Source organism: Idiotropiscis lumnitzeri, chromosome 5 (assembly GCF_059441095.1).
Source record: "Idiotropiscis lumnitzeri isolate Australia: NSW breed Sydney's pygmy pipehorse chromosome 5, RoL_Ilum_1.0, whole genome shotgun sequence".
Taxonomy (NCBI): domain Eukaryota; kingdom Metazoa; phylum Chordata; class Actinopteri; order Syngnathiformes; family Syngnathidae; genus Idiotropiscis; species Idiotropiscis lumnitzeri.
This window is the reverse complement of record NC_142395.1, coordinates 10,809,700-10,831,626: the sequence shown is the minus strand read 5'-3', so window position 1 is coordinate 10,831,626 and position 21,927 is coordinate 10,809,700. Positions and strand designations below refer to the sequence as shown.

The 21,927-nt window shown below is 45.5% G+C and overlaps 1 protein-coding gene across 1 annotated transcript; it reads right to left on the bottom strand.

Moving 5' to 3' along the window:
* Nucleotides 1–1,747: 1,747 nt before the first annotated feature.
* Nucleotides 1,748–7,391, bottom strand: LOC148336897 (uncharacterized). Its single transcript, XM_088296066.1, has 5 exons — nt 7,343–7,391; nt 7,112–7,238; nt 6,234–7,017; nt 2,084–2,210; nt 1,748–1,989 (listed from the first exon to the last, which is right to left on the bottom strand). Exons 1-5 carry the CDS (start codon nt 7,389–7,391, stop codon nt 1,748–1,750), a joined length of 1,329 nt encoding a protein of 442 aa, XP_088152192.1.
* Between the last annotated feature and the right edge of the window lie 14,536 nt (nt 7,392–21,927).

Genomic DNA, 21,927 nt, shown 5'->3' with positions numbered 1-21,927 from the left:
ATCAGGGAGCTGACAGCTAATCTCCACATGGTCCATTAACTACAATGAATGGGGAAAAAAATATGTGAGAGCCCAAACTGCAGCTCAATGTTTAATGACATCTAGATTAGCATAGTCCGCTGAAGTAATGATGAATATATTCCAAAACACACGCGATGCGAGATGCCATAGAAGAAGCGTTTGCTGCTGAAATGGGATGCCAGTTGAATAAGCAAGCAATGCAACATCCCTGTCACTGCTGTGGTTAAAGCTACTGGACTGAGAGGTGCGTTATGATTAAGGATTGGAGCTGAGAACAGTTCCAGTGATGACACACTGTAAGGTAACAGTGTGCAAATCGCTTGAATATATATTTTAATGTCAAATAAAGGTGCTGGTCGGAGATCTTAAAACTCATATGAATTTCAAAAGATGAAGTATTATGCATATGCAAGTATACACGTCCACATAATTTTTTTGTTCATACTAGGGACCAAATGTGGCCACTGTATGAGGCATTATGGACAGGCAACTTTACAACGTAAAGTAACTAAAAAATATTTTTTTTCCAATATTTTCAGAGAATAATTTTAGGATAAATTTAGGCAAAAATCGATTAAGCCTTTCAGACATAGAGTTGTCATAGAAGGGCATTAGAGGCTCACAGGCCGGCCCTTTATGACTCCCTGGCTATTTGTCCAAATCAGGAAAAATAAGTAAACCAGCTGCAAGTAAACCAGCTCCATGATGAAATTCGAAGAAACGTGTGCCGGTAATGCAGCAGGTGTGTACTGTCACATACATGGTCAAAGGCCTTCTTAAAGTGAATGGAATTGTGATGTGACTCCTGATGGCTGATCCGATTTTTTTTTTTTTCTTCATTGGTGCTTCTTCCAGCACGGAATCGGGTTTGTTCTTTTGCGAGAATGGATTGCGCTCAAGGTTGAATCAATTCAAGAGGATGTCAAGAAGTCTCTTGCTTGGATGGCTAATGAAGTTAATGGTACGATAATTGTTATCTTGACTGAGATTTTCTTTATTCTGGAGCGGTATTACAATGGATTTGGTCCACGCCGTTGGCCAGTCACCCTGCTCCCGCATTGAGTTGCTTATTTTGTGGCGAACATCAACCACAGCTTCAATTCCATTTTGGAGTACTTCTGTTGATGACCTTGTAAATCCTCTCAGTTCAGAAATTTTGAACGTAATGGATTCTATTGCTCACATTAAGAACAACGTTTTGTCAGTCAGGATAAAGTCACCATGGAGATTCCACCCACTGGTTAAAAAAATAAATAAAAAACAGTAAGAAGACAAGGAGAGCACAAGTGGTTTTAAGTTAAGATCCACAACATATTGTCTTGATATGCTGCCATCCCAATTTTTCAAAAATGTTTTGAATTTTATAGCTCCGAATGTACTACTACTCATAGCGAATAATTCTCTTCAGTCAATCAGTTTCCCAAGGCCTTAAAAACAATAGGCAATAATAAAACCACTTCTTAAAAAAAAAAATCTTCCATTTTTGGGAAAATATTTGAAAGGGTTGTTTTTCAACAGAATAATGGCTTTACACTGCAAAACAATCTCTTAGTCATATGAGTCTGGCTTTCGACCAAACCAGGCTGTAACGGTTCAGGGAACCGTGAGAAAGGAAAACTGGACCCAAGAGCAAGCGAGGATGGTTGAGGAGGATTTATTGAAGGGTTCGGGGGGAGAGGAACGGGTGCCGGGAGCAGGGCAGGAGGACAGGTGGAGGAGCGGCGAGTCAGCGCCGGGGTGGCGAGGTGTGCGCTCGCGGAGGTGCAGCGGAGACGGCGCGCTGAGTGTGCACCGGCGCTGTGGCGGGAGGAACGCGGGCGCGGAGAGCGGCGTGGAGGCGAAGGCGGCGGCGAGCCGGCGGAGGCTGAGAAGGGCAGGCAGGCGGCGTACGGGCGTACGAGGTGCGATCGACGCTCCGGGGCTCGGCGGCTGGCGGCGGAGGATCGGGCTCGGGCTGGCGCTGGGCGGCTGGAGGGAGAGCGAGGAAAAACAATGGTTAACTCGGGTTGCATAACACAAGGAGCGGACGTGCACGAGGCGAACGTCGACGTGGACCGGGTACCGAGGTAGGTCACGGAATAATCCGGCGTCTGGCTCCTGGCAGCGCTGAGCTTTAAACCCCCGCGGTGATTGCTGATGATGGGCAGCAGGTGCGCAGGAGCCGACGCCCTCTCCGGTCGGAGGCGTGCCTGGCGGAAAACAGCCGGAATCTAGGGAAAAGGGAAAAAGCTTGGCAGGCCCCCTAACCCGAACCCCCACAGTACCCCCCCCTCAACGGACGCCTCCTGGCGTCCTTCCTGGTTTGTCCGGGTGTGTGGCGTAAAACTCCCGGATCGGGGAGTCGTCAATGAAGAGCTTGCGGGAGATCCAAGAACGTTCCTCCGGACCGTAACCCTCCCAGTCCACGAGGAACTGAAACCCCCTCCCCCGACGTCTAACGTCCAACACTTTGGAGACCGTGAAGGCTGGGTGGTCGTCGATCATCAGGGGGGGTGGAGGGGAGATGGTCGGAGGGCTTAGGACGCTGGAAGAGACCGGCTTGAGGAGAGAAACGTGGAAGGTGGGGTGGATCTTGAGGGAATCGGGGAGCTTTAGTCTGACAGAACAGGGGTTAATGATCTTGGTGATGGGAAAGGGACCAATGTAGCGCGGAGACAGCTTACGTGAATCGGTCTGGAGGGGAAGGTCGCGGGTCGAGAGCCAGACCTGCTGACCGGGCTGGTAGTCGGGAGCTGGGGTTCGACGACGGTCCGCCAGGCGCTTGTTACGTTGCGCCGAGCGGGTGAGGGAGGCCTTGACCTCTGCCCAGACGGCCTTGGCCCGACTGATGTGTTCCTCCACCGAGGGAACCGCCACTGCACGCTCCTGCTCCGCAAAAAGGGGAGGTTGGTAGCCAAGACAGGCCATGAACGGCGACATACCTGTCGAGGCGCAGGAGAGGGAGTTGTGGGCGTACTCGATCCATGCGAGAGCCTCGCTCCATGTCTCGGGGTTCCGGGCCACCACGCACCGCAGCGCTGCCTCCAGGTGTTGATTGGCCCGCTCGGTCTGCCCGTTGGTCTGCGGGTGGTAACCGGAGGAAAGGCTGGCTGTGGCGCCCACTGCCTTACAGAACTCCCTCCAAACCTGGGAAGAGAACTGGGGGCCCCGGTCGGAGACGATGTCTTGCGGGAGGCCGTGGAGCCGGAAAACGTGCTGGGTCAGGAGCGTGGCTGTCTCCAAGGCGGTGGGTAGCTTGGGAAGGGGAACGAAGTGGACGCTCTTGGAGAAGCGGTCGATAATGGTGAGGATAACTGTGTGTCCTTTGGACGAAGGAAGACCCGTGACGAAGTCCACAGCGATGTGGGACCAGGGGCGGCTCGGGATAGGCAGAGGGTGGAGAAGACCGGCCGGAGCCGAGTGTGAGGCCTTTCCGCGGGCGCAAACCGAGCAGGCCAGCACGAATTCTCGCGTGTCCTTTGTCATACTGGGCCACCAGAAGTGCGCTTGGAGGAAGCGAAGGGTGCGCGTGACGCCAGGGTGGCAGGTGAGCGAGGAGGAGTGCCCCCACTGGAGGACCTGGGAGCGTGCGGCATCGGGGACGAAGAGGAGGTCCGAGGGGTCAGGTCGGGGATCGGGTTGGGTTTTCTGCGCCTCGCGAACCGTGCGCTCGATCTCCCAGGAGGCCGCCCCCAGGAGACAGGAGGACGGGAGAATGGTCTGTGTGGTCTCCGGACTGGCAGGCGGAGCGAACATCCGGGAGAGGGCGTCCGCCTTGCCGTTGTTCGACCCGGGACGGAAGGAAAGGGTGAAGTTGAATCGGCTCAAGAAGAGGTGCCAACGGGCTTGACGGGGGTTCATCCGCTTGGCTGACTGCAGGTAGGCCAGATTTTTGTGGTCGGTCCAGACGAGGAAGGGGACGGCGGTGCCCTCCAGCCAGTGCCGCCACTCCTGGAGAGCCCAGACGACTGCCAGCAACTCCCGATTGCCGACGTCATAGTTCTTCTCGGCGGGGGACAGGCGTCGGGAGAAGAAGGCGCATGGATGAGTCTTCTGGGTGTCGGGGTCCCGCTGGGAGAGCACCGCTCCCGCCCCCGTGTCGGAAGCATCCACCTCCACCACGAACTGGAGTGCGGGATCGGGGTGTCTGAGGACTGGAGCGCTGGTGAAGGCTTCCTTAAGATGCCCGAAAGCTTGAGCCGCTGCCGGAGTCCACTGAAAGGGGGTGAGGGTGGAGGTGAGGGCCGTGAGAGGACTAGCAACCTTGCTGTAATTGCGGATGAATCGACGGTAGAAATTAGCGAACCCCAGGAAGCGTTGGAGTTCCTTGCGAGTAGTGGGAGTAGGCCACTCCACCACCGCCTGGATCTTGGCGGGATCCGGCTGGAGTTGACCCTGGGCGATGACGTAGCCCAGGAAATGGATCGATGGGACGTGGAACTCGCATTTCTCCGGTTTCACGAACAGGCGGTTTTCCAGCAGGCGCTGGAGGACTGATCGGACGTGGCGGCGGTGGTCCTCGAGGGATCGGGAGAAGATGAGGATATCATCCAGGTAAATAAAGACGAAACGGTTGAGCATATCCCGGAGAATGTCGGTCATGAGAGCTTGAAAAACGGCGGGGGCGTTGGTGAGGCCGAAGGGCATGACGAGATACTCAAAATGTCCAAGGGGGGTATTGAAGGCCGTCTTCCATTCATCGCCCTCGCGGATGCGGACCAAATGGTAGGCGTTCCGGAGATCGAGCTTGGAGAAGACCTGGGCTTCGCAGAGGGGCTCGAACGAGGGGTCTATGAGGGGCAGAGAGGTCTTATTTTTGACTGTGATGCCGTTGAGAGCCTTGAAGTCAATGCAAGGGCGAAGGGAGGAGTCTTTCTTCTTGACAAAAAAGAAACCCGCTCCCAGGGGCGAGGAAGAGGGCCGAATCAGACCGGCCGCCAGGGAGTCGCGGATGTAGGTCTCGAGGGCCTCCTTCTCGGGACGGGAGATGTTGTACAGCCGGGAGCTGGGCAGCGGAGCTCCGGGAAAGAGGTCTATGGCGCAGTCATAGGGCCGATGGGGAGGAAGGGTGCGGGCGAGGTCTTTGCAAAAAACCTGGGCCAGGTCATGGTAGACCGTGGGGACGGACGCCAGGTCGGGTGGAGCCGGGGAGCGAGGAACCGATCGGGGAGCGGGGTCGGCGGACAGAAGGCACTGTGAGTGGCAAAGCTCGCTCCACCCGGTGATTGCACATCTCCTCCAGTCTATCGCGGGGTTGTGTAGCTGGAGCCACGGGAAACCCAGGACCAGGGGGACTTGTGGCGAGTGGATTAGGAGGAGCTGGATGGTCTCCCGGTGGTTACCGGAAACAATAAGGGTTAGGGGTCCCGTTTGATGGAAGACCTGGGAGATGAGGCGTCCATCCAGAGCCACCACGCGCCGTGGGGAAGGGAGAGGCTCCAGGGGGACACCCAGCCGGCGAGCCAGAGCCAGGTCCAGGAAGTTCCCATCCGCTCCGGAGTCCACCAGTACAGCGACCGAGAGGGATTGGGTCTGCCAGAGGAGGCGGGCTGGGATGGACATGCGTGAAGAGGAGCCCGTAGCTGACACGTTATGGCTCGCCGCGGGACTCCTGATCAGCGGCGAGCACCCCTCTTTTGGCTTCACGTGGCAAGCGGCGATGTAGTGACCGGGGTTGCCACAATAGAGGCATAGCTGGCTCGAGAGGCGCCTCTGGCGTTCCTGAGGATCCAGGCGGGTTCTCCCCAGCTGCATGGGCTCCTCCTGTCCGACGGGACGCGTAACCGGTAGTCGCGGAGGGGGGTCGACGGGAGGTGCGGAAGCGCGTGCCGCCGGACGGGGCGACCTACGCGTCCGCTCGGACTGCCGCTCCCGCAACCGGTTGTCTACCTTAATAGCCAGGGCAATGAGGTCTTCGAGAGAGGCGGTCTCATCCCGAACGGCCAGCTCATCCTTGAGCTGGTCCGTCAGCCCGTTGAGGAACACTCCCCGAAGGGCGGGCTCGTTCCACCCGCACTCGTGGGCGAGAATGCGGAACTCCACCGAAAAGTCGGCGGCGGAGCGGGAACCCTGCCGGAGTGCGAGCAATCGGCGGGTGGCCTCGCGTCCCTTGACGGGATGGTCGAATACCCGCCGCAACTCTTGGCAGAAGTCGGAGTAGGAGGCCATCGCCGGGGCCGATGCCTCCCACAAGGCGGTGGCCCATTTCCTGCGCGGCCGCGGAGCAGGTTCACCATGTAGGCGATGCGAGCTCGATCGGTCGGGTAACTTTGGGGTTGGAGATCGAACACCAACGAGGTGCTCAATATGAACTGGCTACAAGAGCCCAGATCACCGGAAAACGGCTCGGGAGTGGGGACATGGGGTTCCCTGCCGCTCGAAGGGAACACGGCGGGCGGAGGAGGGGGAGAAGGGACCGGGGAGGTGCCCTCCGGGAGGCCGGAAGCAGAGGGAAGAGAGCTGACCTGCTTCGAAAGGAGCGCGAGTTGGTGGTGGAGAGCCTGGACGGAGTCCATGAACTCCTGCATCATCCTCTCGTGTCTTCCCAGCTGTCTGCCTTGGTGGGAGAGGGCCTCTTGGAGGGAATCCGAGCTCGCTGGGTCCATTGTGGCCGGATTATTCTGTAACGGTTCAGGGAACCGTGAGAAAGGAAAACTGGACCCAAGAGCAAGCGAGGATGGTTGAGGAGGATTTATTGAAGGGTTCGGGGGGAGAGGAACGGGTGCCGGGAGCAGGGCAGGAGGACAGGTGGAGGAGCGGCGAGTCAGCGCCGGGGTGCTCGCCGGGGTGGCGAGGTGTGCGCTCGCGGAGGTGCAGCGGAGACGGCGCGCTGAGTGTGCACCGGCGCTGTGGCGGGAGGAACGCGGGCGCGGAGAGCGGCGTGGAGGCGAAGGCGGCGGCGAGCCGGCGGAGGCTGAGAAGGGCAGGCAGGCGGCGTACGGGCGTACGAGGTGCGATCGACGCTCCGGGGCTCGGCGGCTGGCGGCGGAGGATCGGGCTCGGGCTGGCGCTGGGCGGCTGGAGGGAGAGCGAGGAAAAACAATGGTTAACTCGGGTTGCATAACACAAGGAGCGGACGTGCACGAGGCGAACGTCAACGTGGACCGGGTACCGAGGTAGGTCACGGAATAATCCGGCGTCTGGCTCCTGGCAGCGCTGAGCTTTAAACCCCCGCGGTGATTGCTGATGATGGGCAGCAGGTGCGCAGGAGCCGACGCCCTCTCCGGTCGGAGGCGTGCCTGGCGGAAAACAGCCGGAACCTAGGGAAAAGGGAAAAAGCTTGGCAGGCCCCCTAACCCGAACCCCCACACAGGCACTTATTTTAAAGTCGTGAATGACCCACCATCTTGGTATCGCAAGATCTCAGCGTTGCATTTGGCACACTTGATCATACTATATTGCTCACCAGACTAAAACTGTGGGTGTTTTAATGGCATGGTGTTAAATTGGTCGCAATCTTATGTATAAGAGATGGACTACTTTGTCTCAACCGCTTGCTCAGATGAGATGTAACTTTACATTTCAGACTATAAGTCCTTACCTTCATGAAGTGAGTGTATTCACCAACTCATTGAGTGGATGGATCACAATACTCTCCACATCAAGTCAGACCAGACAGAAGCGATTATTTTAGGCCCCAAAAAATGAAAGTTCCAAGATCGCCCCTCGCCTTAATGCTATGTCACTGAAAGCTACGAATCAAATGAGGAATATTGGTGTGATTATTGTCCTCAAATCACTACACTGGCTTTCTGTGAGTCAAAGAATAGCTTTTAAAATCTTGCTGCTGGTCTAGGAAATGGTGTGGGACCAAAATACATGCAAGATGTATTCGTAACCTAGAAACATTCACACCCCTCAAATCATCTAAGACAGGTCTGTTCCCAGAAACAGAACCACACACACCTGTGGAACAAACTCCCCGCATACCTGAGGCCTGCTATGTCAGTTGATTTAAATTGGGGCTGAAAACATGATTGTTTACCTCAGCATTATGGTGAATCTACGCTTTATTCTTGTTTTAATCCCCACTTGCCTACTAACTTTTAATTTATCTAGGCTGGCGTGGCTTTTATCTTTTTAATCTAATTATTTAAGGGTGATTTTATTTGGACATTTTGCAAAGTCTAAATATATTTATTGCGCTTCTTGTAATACGTTTAATGTTTTACGTAAAACATTTTGAATTGTCTTGTACATGAAGTGTAAAAATATAAAAATAAATTTGCCTGCGCCTTGACAGGAACGTGATGTGTCGGTATACACTGACAAAAAAATGTATCATTAATAATTTATTTAGTTCAACATGAAATTTTCAACTTCATGCAAACAAATATTGTAATGTAAAGCAAAACCATTATTTCAAGCGGTCCCTAATTGAATTAATTAAATCAGCTTTATTGCTGAACCCAGAAAATCTTTTCAGTTTAAGTTTGTACTTCATGTAAACCCGTTTTTGATTTCCTTTATGTACAATTACATAGCCAATTGTCTAACGATATTTTGATTTTCATGTTTATGAAGAAATGTTTGGCCCAGGTGTATTCAAAGCGTCAACTTTGTATATGGGAAAATGGAGACAGTGGCCGACTGGTTCGCCCTTTTGCCTGTTGTGGGTTCAAATCCAACTTTTTCGGGTTCAGTTGAAAAGGATTGTTTTAATAAAGTGAACATTGCCATTATAATTTCAGATCAACCACTTGAAATAATTGGTTTGCTTCACCTTAAGAAACTAGTTTACATAAAATTGAAATTCAGGTTGCACTAAACTGCTTCTTTACAACAGTCAAAGCTCAAAATACTAAATGAGATGGAATACTTATTTTTTTCAAGTTCATCCAATGATTACATTTTTCAGTGTATGCTCAGAATTCTCAAGAACTGCAAGTCACTGTGTGTTTCTAAATTGCTAATTCTAACAATAATGGTTGCTTTTCAAATACAGTGTTTTGACTGCTTTAACTTGGGTGTAAACCACATAATTGTGTAAATGTTGTTTTAAAATTCCAACTTCAGTAGCTCATCTAGAACAGAAAAGTCAGGGCTCACGATTTCATTGCCCAGTGTCGAGATGGACTGAAAACCGCGATTGTTGGCTGGCTGTTCATGCCTAACGTTTGTGTTGGAACTGTTCCACTTAAGTCCAGTAGGCAGCACTAATGTGCATTACAAATTGTTTTCCTTCTGTGAAACTAATCATGACAGCTCTCTGTGAACTCCAAATGCTAAAAACAATACGAACTACAGAGAAATGTGAAAATATTCCATTATATGGTCTCTTTTGAAGAACCAGATGAAGCAACGTTTTGCTGCTGCAGCTGTGCAGTACTTAAATATAGTTCCACCAGTGTGCTATTGTACAAACTCGGAAAGCAACTGAATGATGCAGATGTGAAATAGTAATGCAAGCTATCGACGTGTAAAAATAAATTTGCATTTTAAACGTAAGGATCATTCATTTTGACTTTGACCTCCCTCTTGACCCTATTTATGACTAAAAAAAGAAACCAGCAATGAGAAACATACAAGAGGATAAGAAAACATACAGTTGTGCTTTATCGACTTGCTCTTAAAGAGAGAACACAAGTTTCTTGGGTTCAAGGTAAAGTTCGATCTAAGGTCTCCCACAACACAAATGGTGTGTTGGCCTCTATCATGTTTCACTTTCTACACAAATCAATGCAGAACAAGTCGACCAAACATCAACGTCATGATGACACCATTATTGTGACCCTACTCCAATCTTTTTGTCCTGGTGCAAGGAACACCGTGTGGCTCTTAATGTGGTTAAAACAAAAGCGATGGTGTTTGATCCCAGAGGACGACAGACACATGAGCATGTGTTTGTTGAAGGCATGGATATAGAACAGGTTGGAGCTTTTAAAAACCTGGGAGTGTTTATAGACGACCGGTTGAAATGGAACGTACATGTGGACTATGTTTGCTCTCAACCAGCGGTCCCCAAGCACTGGCCCGCTGGCCACGGCGGGCTGCACTTACTAAATGAAAAAAAAAAAACTTGCAGTACTTCCAGTTTATTCATTATTAAATTATTTTATTTTGAAAAGTGACCGGCTAATTGGCATGATTCCCCTCTTTGCAAGAAATTTTTCAACGCTCGTTCCTTCACAGGTGAAAGCAAACACCCTTTCCATTTGTTGCATTGTAAATATACGCTGATTCCTTGGGACGGACGCTACCGAATACTCAAATGCAAATGCAACAGGTAAAAGCTTCCTTTTATGCCATCTTAAATAAATTGCTATGATACACTAAAAACAGTTGGCTCAAAATGGACTGATCCACTACTTGGGTCAATTTGACCCAACTTTCAAAAATGGGGAGTTTTTTTTTTTTCCACAAAACAATCCAAAAAATTGATCTGTTTTGTACAAAACAACACAAGAAGGTGGATCAAATTGAGCCATTTAGTGGATCGGTCCATTTTTGGCCCAAAATTGTGTTATTTTTTAACACAAGCTTTTTTGTGTGTATTCATCAGGTCCAAGAGGTCATTTCTTATTACTATTTAACATGGTGCAATCAATCAAGAACAACCCTTTTCAGGCACTTAAGCGCTGGTCATTCTCTGGCATTGTTATATGTGATGGCCACGCCTTCTTTGTCATTGAGAAACATGTAACTTTTAGCTTGTTGATTTGTGTCCGTGTGAATTGTGTGTTGTATTGTACTGGCAACTGTGGGCAGTGAGGCCAAGTCAAATCTCCCATTTGAAAGTTTATCTTATCTTATCTTAAATGCCTGTATGGCGCGTAAAATATAGTCCAGTAGCATCATAACAAATGTGGGTGTCTGCCACCCACTCTGGAGTGCTACTGATCAACAGAAAACGCTTTTACCATAAGACAACACACTGGAGCACAGAGGGAGGGACGCAAGTGTTCTATTCTATTACTGGACTTCAGCTTGGCTTTTAACCACATCATTCCCAAGATCCTGGTGCAAAAAAAAAAAAAAACTTCTACACCTGGGTCTTTCCTCGTACAGTTGATTAAGGAAAAACAGCTGTCAATCCATCAAACAAAGCCTCCGCTTCTCCTCCACCCTCACACTTAGCATCGGCTCTCCACAGGTTTGCGGACTGAGTCCTCTCCTCTTCTCACTATTCAATATAAGAGCAATCATATATTATACAAATGACAAAATTCCGACTCAGTCCTCAAACTCCATCAATAAGTGTGTGGGCTCCTCTCTGGAGCAACCTCAAATTAGGTTTTATTTTGTAGGACGATTATAAAGGTAATTCTGATATGACCAAAATTATATTGGTAATGAAATTACAAAAGAGAAAATAGCTTGAATGTACGCAAGTGAGCAGCAACCTCGTTAATCTATTTGTTGATAGACCCTGATGGATTCTGTGTCCAGCTTTTAAGCCAAATATCAATTGATATTTGTAATAGCAAATGGCCTGCACCGATGCTGTTATGTCATTGGTCATTGTTTCAGTGAGGCAAATATTAATTTGATCACTATAGGGGGAGGGGGGGGACAGTCAATCAGGATGTGACGTAGCTGTAAACTGGAATGACATAAAGGCCCAGGCCCACGAAAATAGATGGGGGGGGGGAGCAGGAGAGCAATATAATCATACAGCTTCTCCAAAATTTACTCCTGCATGTTCAAAAAAAAGGATTAAATCTACATGTCTACAACTTTTGAAAAGCCTATTCAGGCGATGTTCCCAGGAATTTATGGGGGAAAAAATGCAATCCTTTAACTTTTTTCTTGAGGATATCCGTGATTCTCCATCGCGTTTAAATGGAGGGTTTTCTCAAGATACAGCGTGAACATGACAGGCCACATAAAGTCGAACATACCATTCTGTTATCAATTTATAAAGATTAGCGGTTTAAAACAACCAGAGTTTGATATATGTGGGAGCCGTTGTGCGGACTTGTACTTGTTAATAGTGCAAGAAGCAGAGGGCAGTTAATGAAGACTACTGAGGAGTAAGATGATGACGTTTCCCTTTTTATTTTTAAATTCTATTATTTTGTATGCAGTTATGCCACGATCATTTTTCCCTCAGGCAGAGAATCACTCTTTGTGTCTGTGTTATTTTGATGTGAATGGCAGACAGCTGCGAGATGAGACAGACCAACATGTCGGTCTGCATTGACAAACTGACTGTATTCCAACCTGTGCAACAGATGTGCTCACATACCAACTGAGCTTTGCTTCATATGTAGTGAATGGGAAGTGAAGCGTGGTTTGCTTGGTCTCCCTAGCAACAGCCTGGCCTGTTTTAGTGACCGCCACATCAAGATGCCAAAGACTGCTCTGTTTTAACTCAGATTTTGACACAAAAGACCACATTTAACCAATTAATTGTGTTTGTCTTTGTCATTTGGCCAGAGAAGGAAGGACACTCCGCAAGCTTATACTCTTATTTTAGGCATTATATCCACTAGTTTATTTTTTTGCAGGAAGTTCCATCACACGCAGCACATGGCCGCACAGTACAGCAATGCCGGGTTCGATTCCGGCTCCAGCCTTTCTGTGCGGAGTTTGCACGCTCCTTTATTTGCATTTACGATGCACGTTCTAAATGTCAATATCATCACTTCTTATCTTTGGAGTAAAAAGAAAGTCATTTGTGCATGATGACGGCTGTGCAGCAGCACAAGGCGTTTAGCAGTTAGTAGTAGCCAGCTGATGCTTGTTGCAAAACTTGCTGTCGGAATAAACACAGTAAAATCTTTTCTATTGTCTTCACAATGAATTTCGTAATATTGCCCTTCTCTGCACTGACGTTAACATAAATGGCGAATGACGATTTTGGGTGTGAGTCAAAGCTCCAATCACAGACAAAAACACAGTTGCTCACACGCAATTATTACATGGTTCGTTTTTAATTGTTGCTCTCATGATTTATCTCGTATCGTATTAATTCTTAATGATGTTAGCAACCCGGTCTGAGTGTCGTAAATGATTTGGTGTTGGAGTTTCCCGAATGCGAAGCTCATAGGGGCAATAAATGTGATATAATTTTGGGTCGCTAATCCAAAGACTTGCTGTGCCTCAGCATCAATGAGTGGCACATCAGGGGAAGTCAGCATCACCAAGCCAAGCTCGGCCTTAATCACAGAGAAACCTCACGGGTGCTTCAAACCAACAAGTCATCTCTGGCAACACGAATCAACACCTTCTCTCAATCTCATCCCTCTTCTCAATCCTTCCAGATGGAATTTTCGTCTTCTCTCCGAATAACTCTGAATCTGTTTTGTCAGAATAACAGATTGATGCATTAGGCAGTGTGGAATAAAATTGTAATGATCATAATTTGCCTGCTTGGTCCAATACTTGGTCATATTCTCCTGTTCATTCTGTGTTCATTATCCATATTGTCACTTTGACATAATCACTCAATTATCATTCAGGTTATCCATGGTTAATTGAATAAATCCTGTTTATATATAGATAAAAAAAAAAACGTTATTCCATTTATGTGTGCTGAAATATTGTGGCTTCTGTATATTGAATAAATGTGGTCCATTTAAAGTTGCAGCCTTTCAAGAGGCAAGGACAATTTTAAAATTTTAATCAAATTTGGTGGTGCTGTGAGCTAGATCTAAATTAACATATTAAGGCAAATTTGTTCTAACAAAAATATTCTCATGTTGCTGGATTGAAAGAAAAGTGTTGGCAATCCTAACCTCTTAATCAAAAGGTACAATAATGAATTACTGAGTCACTCTATACCAGGGGTCACCAATGTGGTGTCCGCTGGCACCAGATAGCCCCCGAGAACCACATGAGTAGCCTGCAGGCCTGTGACAGAAATAGCTCACTGGTGAAGGAGCATTGTGATTTTCTAGGAATGTTACGTAAGCGATCATTTGAAAATGTAAACAGTGGAAGAGCTTTCTAGAAGTGTTGCATAATAGTATCTACCCCAAGCCCCATTTTGAGGCAGATTTTTAATAAGCATCCCCAGCCCGAATAATAAACATATAACAATAATAATAATAATAATAATAATAATAATAATAATAATAAAAACATTATGAATGAATGTAAATTGAGCAAATTTGTCATTTAAGATCTCTGCACTACACAGAGCTTTGGCATGTATAAAAGATCCTTCTGTCACCTAAACATAGTTCATTGGCATCAAGATGGCCCTATAGCACTACTTTTATAAAAAAAAAAAAATAAAAAAAATAGGGCTTGGCTTGGACATGAAAAAATATCAGATTCTGTGAATAGGTGAATCCATGAGGAGTGATTCTGTTGGGGAACACGATCGCTACTTTAAAAGGCAGAATATCTCGACATGTTGAAAGCACGAACACTATAAACATACTTTTAGAAGAAAATCTCATTTAGAAAATTGGTAAGCTTTGAAATTGGACAGCCTCATTACGATAGCTGTGGTTAAATCACCCTCATATTACATAGTTTTGGGGAGACAGGGTGTTTTGACTGGTTCATTCTACAAAGTCGAGGCCCATGCCGCATTGTGACTTTGTGTGGAGGCTGGGGGCGCTGCCACTAGGAATTAATGAGGTCAGCACCCAGTTACATCATTGCATGGCACTCAACCTGATAAATCTGCCCCGGAGGAAATTGGTCCAGTTGACTGGGAACGTGCGTACATTCGGTATCATGTGATGACACACTAAGAGAGATTTTACACTTCAAAGCAGCATCACATCGCCTTATATTTTAGGACGAGTGAATATTCTCACTTTCTCTCCCACCAGTCATCCATCCACTATGTGCTTAAATCACTCAACAAATATTCCTGTTCGGCAAGGTTTGGCTGACACCTCTTCTGTTGATACCAACAGAGCTCTGACAGTGCAGCACATCGAATACCAAAGTGTATATAAAAAAAAAAATAGCGCTGCAAATGGTCCTCACTGTCACATTGGGTTGACATTAATGAGCCTGCCCGGGAGAATAGATAACCATCTCCAGACTGATGGAAGCTATATCCACATCAGCGACGACTGCGGCAGCCAGACGATACGAACATCCTCAGATGCATCTCAATTGATGCATTTCCCGTATGCGGCCCTAACCCATTTCTAAATGAGCGTCTGGTAAGACCCTCCTTGTCGAGGCAGATAGGTTGGCTGCACAGTGGAGGGGACAAATAGTGAGAGCGCTGAGCCGCAAACAGAATGAAAATGACCCAGAGAGACAGAGGGAGACGCACAAAGAGAGATGAAGATAGATGGAAGCATCACACTGCTTTACGCCATGTTGTCATTTGTTTTTACAATAATGATGGCGCAATAAATCACCCAGTGACCTACATGTAAGAGACCTGGCATAGCGAAATCGGAGGCATATCTTTTATTTCTATGCCATCACCTTCTATAATTTATTGCTTGGCGCTGGACCTGAACCCCTGAGCTTTATCTTGCTGTCCATATGTGCATCTGTCCATCTGTTTGTCTATCCGCACGTATGCCCATCCTTCTTTTCTTGTGGTGAAAAAAAAAATACTTCTGACATAGAGGAAAGTTGAGATAAATCTTTAAAGACCAAGTGACTTGTGCCATTTATTTTTGCATAGGGGTCAAGGCTCAATGTGTGCGCCTTTCTAGTTCTGTAATCTAATCAATGTTACAATTCACCAGAGAACGCAAAGGAACAAACTAGGGCTGTCAAAATTAACGCATTAACTCAGGTGATTAATCCAAATATTTTTAACTCAGTTAAATATTTCAACTCAGTTAACTCAGTTTGATTTACTTAAAAAATAATTTGCATACTTTGCAAATATTGTGCCATATTAGCTGTCTTTAGCACGTCTCAGAACAAAACACTGTGTTTAAATTACCACTGGGCCTTGCAAAGCAACACTGCTGGAGTGTGGCGCTTGTGGGCAGTTGTGAGAAATGTTTCGAAAATGAATGTCTGTAAAGATGTCTCCAATTAGATCATATTCAAGAATCCAAGAAAGCTATTAGAACAGTCTTTGAATTAAATATACTTCATATTTGGTGATTTTGCATCAATTCCAAGATATTATTCAAGTAAATATCGGTTATAAGCTTCACAAAAAATAGTATTTGAAAAATGTGATTAATCGCAATTAATCATGGATTTTTTTGTGATTAATTAGTTAAAAAAAATAATCACTTGACAGCACTAGAACAAACATTAAATAAGTCCTTTTATATAATATATGAAAAGTTTCATTATACTAATTAGAGAGGGGTTTAATTAGTATTTTCGAAGAAGACGCTGGACAGGATGCCAGCCCATCACAAGCTAAGTAGGATATTTGTGTGAATTCATTGTTCTTTAATGTTGACTTTCAACAACAGTTTGAACCCAAATATCAAGTAAATCAAGCGCAACATGCACGATATCATTGCTGTTAAGCAGATTTAAAAACATCGCAAGACCAAGTTGGCTGGCACAAAAACAAAACATCACTTGACTTGTTGGTTGTCAGTTCACATTGTTTTCCAACTTAGACCATTGAGGAAGGCACGCTAAGCTTCACCCGCAGGATCTGAGCAGCACGTTCCCATTTCAGGACCAATGAATTATCATAATGAGCCGACTGTGGTTGTTGATGTGTATGTATGTCAAACATGCTGGAGCAAACGACCCCCAGGCGACGTGCGCACACACACTGCACGTCTTCGTGTGAGTCCAAGTTACCGTTGACTGAATGGTCTTCCAAAATGTGCACTCCTAGAAAGTCATTTTCTGGCACGACGTAGGGGAGGAGAGTGTCCTCAACAGTAGAATACTACAAGCACCAATTCCAATGAAGTTTGGATCCTGTTTAAAATGTAAAAATAAAAATAGAATACAAATATTTTAAAATCATTTTCAATTTATAGTATATTCAGCTGAATATACAACAAAGATTAGATTTTACTGATTAGACCCATCAACTTTATTGACGTTTTCCTCCCTAAAATTCACTTTTTTTTTTAATTGATGGCTGTCACATGTTCTGTCACAGGTCGTGTTTATGACTCATTTCCTTTTCACAAGACTCAAGTGTTTGGGAAACGAAGACACTAACTCTTGTAACTTTAGGCGGACTAACTCTAGCATGTGATGCAACTTCAGTCATATTTTGCCCTTCATAATGCATTAGCCATGGGAGACAGGTCTGGACTGCTGGCAGGCAAGACTAGTAATCACACTCTTTTGTTACGAAGTGACGCAGTTGCAACATGCAGAATACGGATTTGCATTGTGTTGCCGAAACAAGCAAGGACATCACGGAAGAAGATGGTGGTTGGATGACAGAGTTTGTTGACCCAAAAGCTGGATACACCTTTCAGCATTAATGGTGTTCTCACAGCAAGTTAGCCAAGCCATTGGCACTAACACAGTCCCATATCATCAAAGATGCTGACTTATGAACTTTGCGCTGATAAATATATAGATTTGTCCAAAAACAATTTGAAATGTGGACTCTGAAGACCAAAAGCACACTTTTCCACTTTGCCTCACTACAGCTCAGATGAGTTTGGGCCCAGATTTGTCCGTGGTGTTTATGGGTGTTGCTGATATATGGTTTTCACTTGTATTTGTCAAAACACAGACAAAACTGTGTTAACTGACCATGTTTTTTTAGTTCAATTCCTGAATTAATGTGGCAATATCCTATACATTAATGATGCCAGTTTTTAATGCAGTGCTACCTGGAGGAACAAAGGTCACAAGCATTTTTGACCTTGCCACTGATGTGCAAAGAATTCTCCAAATTCTTTGAAATAAATAATGATATTGTAGTCCATAGATTATGGAATCCATAAATTCCTTTCAATTGCCCTTAGAAATGTTCTTAAATTGTTGCACAATTTGCTCAGGCAGTCGTTCACAAAGTAGAGAACCTCACTCCATCCTTGCTTGTGACCTCGCTCGTGAACAACTGAGCCTTTTGGGGATGCTCCTTTTATACCCAATCATATGACGCACCCGCTTTCAATTAACCTGTCCACCTGTAGAATGTTACAAACAGGTGGGGTTTTTTTTAGCATTCCACAGCTTTTTTGGAATGTGTTGCATTGGCAGGCGTGAAATTCAAAATGAGAGAATATTTGCCCAAAACAAAATTCATTCACTTGAATATTAAATATGGGATAATCAATAGATCAGGGGAAAAAAAACGCACTACATCCCAAATTATATTCTTGTGCAAGCACACAGCATACACACATTCAATAAATGAAAGCAGTGATTGATAAATATGCAGTCCAATGAAAATCTCATTTGTGCATTTGTGAGTTATAATAACTCACGAGTAATTAAAGCACACAACACCAAGATAGACTCATATGCCTAAGATTAAATCTTTCATTAGGCATCACTGTCCCAAAACAAATTTGGTGAAAATGTACTTACTTACTTTAACTGCTTGCTTGCAGACAGCTGAGTCATTCAAGTGCCTTCCTTCACATCAAGTATGAAATCATTCAACAAATTGGTGTTAATTTATGAAACACAGTAATTGCAATCTGCAGAGAGTTTCTCTTTCCATGATTGGACTGCTATGCTGCCAGATCTGCCATTGTCAAGCAACGACCGGAGTCCGACTACATGGAAGCACGTGTAGTTGTGCTAAACGTAAAATGCAAATAAACAGCCATTGGGGCGAACAGCTCCAAAATGTCCAATAAAAACATAAAAGGTCAAATTTGTTGCTTGCTGTAATCGTAAGTAAAATGACAGATGTACAACAAAAATTATAAGCAGAGATCATGGTTTAGGGGTGAATTAACTCAATTGCTTTTTCCCTACATGCAACAATTCATATGATACTACTGCATGGTGTTCAAAAGTTATTGAAAGTACATGTTGCTACTAAAATCTGTTCATCCAAATGGTGTAATGACATCTTCCCTTTCGACTTCTTCTAATGTGAAGGCATGCATGCACATGGTATAGTGCGTCGGGGTGCATTTCGCTGACCCAAGTTAAATGGCTATGAAGCTTGTTGACCCTCCTAGCGTCAAATGCATGAGAAAACAAGCTTGCGAGATGCACGCTATAGGACACTAGGGCTTCCATTGGCCATTGCTTCAACATGCAATTGTGGGTGCCATTGACAGAAACTTGAAGCCCACATGACAAACACAAGTTGGCCTGCACGCTATTAACTTATATCAACCACGTCTCGGATGCACACAACCCTTTCACATCCAAATATCCTCCTAGATTGGCACTCTCACGCATGCACATGCACGCACAGCTGAATGGTACAGCCCATTAGCAGCTCTGGGTGTTAAAAAAAAACAACAACCACTCTAAAACAATGCAGTATTGTCTGTAAGACACTGATTAATGGAGGGGAAGGGGAAGCGAAAGGGAAGTGGGGCATTAACAACATCTCCAAATGATCAAAAATACTTTCAATATGTGACAGTTACTTAATTTGTAAATTCGAATGACTGGTAATTAGCGCAATTGAATCAGACAGTGTGAATGAGTGGAAATTAGACATACTTACGCCTTAGGGTCGCGCCCAGTATAACACAGATAAATGTCATAATCCCAATGCAATTAAACCCTTAAAAATAGAAAAGACCGGCATCTCGTCTTATTATTGTTGTGCCAATATTGTGGTTCAGACACTCCGAGGGGGTTATTGCCAGTCAGTTTCAAGTCAGTTAGGTCAGTAAACATCTGTGCACTATCTGTGTGTGTACAGTATGCCCACAAAAGAGCAGGCTGTCACTGCATCACCGTATTAAACATAAATAGCGCTTTGTGCTAGTGATAAATGTACAGTACATCATAAATCAGTTTCCTCCAGTGTTGATAAAAAATTCAACTGCTGCTCAGAGATCCCGTAATAGGCTGCAGTAAATGCAACTGATTGTCAGGGATGTGGATACTTCTTAACTCAGTAAAAACAAACCAAAACAAAAACCGCTGAAGCAAACCCCGGCCGTAAACCTTTAATTGTTTGCATTATATGAACTCTCACACACACACGAGACCACCCTTACCTTGCAGAACAGCATCGTGATGTGTTTTTATATACCCTATCCAGTATTATTTTCCATTGCACTCTCTTATGTATCTAATTTATATATTTGTCTGTATTATTGTTGTATTGCACTGGAGACGGGAGCTCTCTAATCTCGTTGCACTCTTGAGTACAATGACAATAAAGGGATTTCTAATCGAATCTAATCTATATTATCTTTCAATACAGAGTTAATGACCATAGGGAGCGCCCATCAAATGTGTTAGAAATATTGGGATTCACAGTTTTTTCAATCTGCTCAGTCACACGCACTTGCAATAATTAAGATTTTGAGAAGCTATCAAATAGGCAAAAAGAAGCAGTTTCACTTGAGCCTTGCCACTATCATTATATATGATTTAAACAAGCCACAGGCGTAATTGGACTGGCTGATGGAGCATGCAAATTCGCTGCTGTTTGCTGCAAAGAAGCATTTTGTTTTTGCAGAACAGTAATTGTATGTAGATTATATTATTTTGTTGCTGTTTGTACACTATTACATGAAATAACAAGAAGGATAGCCACCACGTGATAAGCCTGGGAATAGTTTAGGGTGTGCAGAGCCTCACTGCCAAAGTCAGCTCGGACACGTAACAGCTCACACTGGACTCTGACGATTGATTCGCACAAATAGAAGAATGGACCACTGGATATGGACACCCTTGTGTAGTGTTGTGTTTTTTAAGAATGAGTTATTAATGCATTTGTTAAACTTTTATGGCGAGAAAACGGGTGACAACCCCAAGGACCGGGGGCCAGATTCAGCCCACCTCAACATTTATATGGCCAACCTAAGTAAATACATTTTGTCGACATCATAGTTTTGTTAAACAAAATTATTTTCATTTTTGTAGAATAGCAATCGCAAAATGGCTATTTTCTTCCTTTATTTAACATTTTGTTCACCAACAAATCACCCTATTTAAATTGGCCAATCTTTAGGAAAACAAAACAAATTTCAAATTCCATTTGTTGATAATAGCATACAGGTACAGTATATAAAATAAATTGACTACAGTAGTAGATAAATATGTAATAACATAATGAGATGATTAAAACTATGGGTTCAGATATAACGGCCTTTGGGGGGAAAGCATGACTATGAAGAGATCCGCAATGAAGATACGTTTGACACACGCGAGAATACATCCATCCATCCATTATCTATACCGCTTCTCCTCACTAGGGTCGCGGGGGGTGCTGGAGCCTATCCCAGCTATCTTCGGGCAGTAGGCGGGGGACACACTGAACTGGTTGCCAGCCAATTGCAGGGCACACAGAGACAAACAACCATCCGCGCTCACACTCATACCTAGGGGCAATTTAGAGAGTTCAATCGGCCTGCCATGCATGTTTTTGGAATGTGGGAGGAAACCGGAGTACCCGGAGGAAACCCACGCAGGCACGGGGAGAACATCCAAACTCCACACAGGATGGCCGGAGCCGGGATTGAACCCACGAACGATGCTGTCACTCACTGTGAGGCCGTCGTGCTAACCAGTCGGCCACCGTGCCGCCCCGCTAGAACACAGAGAACCGAAAACCTTTAAAAATCAGCTATGGCTTATCACATAGTGGAGGAACTTTGGTGTCGCAAACCCGATAATAGTCATGATAACTGGAGGAAGAGACATTCAACAGAATAACTTTTTCACAGGTGTAGCTCTCGCTCGCCTGAATCAACAGGCGAGATGTTTCCCGATGGGTGCTTCACTTCATCCGATTGATTGGGCTCATCAGACGCCATGCGCAGTCATATAAAACCGTGAAAAAGAAGAACAAAGAACACAACAGCAGTTCCAAGATAAAGACAAATTACCGTGAGTCTTTATCATAAGTACAAAGAAGTTACCTTATTCTGCATGCCAAGGTCGCTAATCCTAGATTGAAGATGTTAGCTTCATTGAGCAGATAAAGACAGATGAAGTCGCTGAAGGTGACATCAG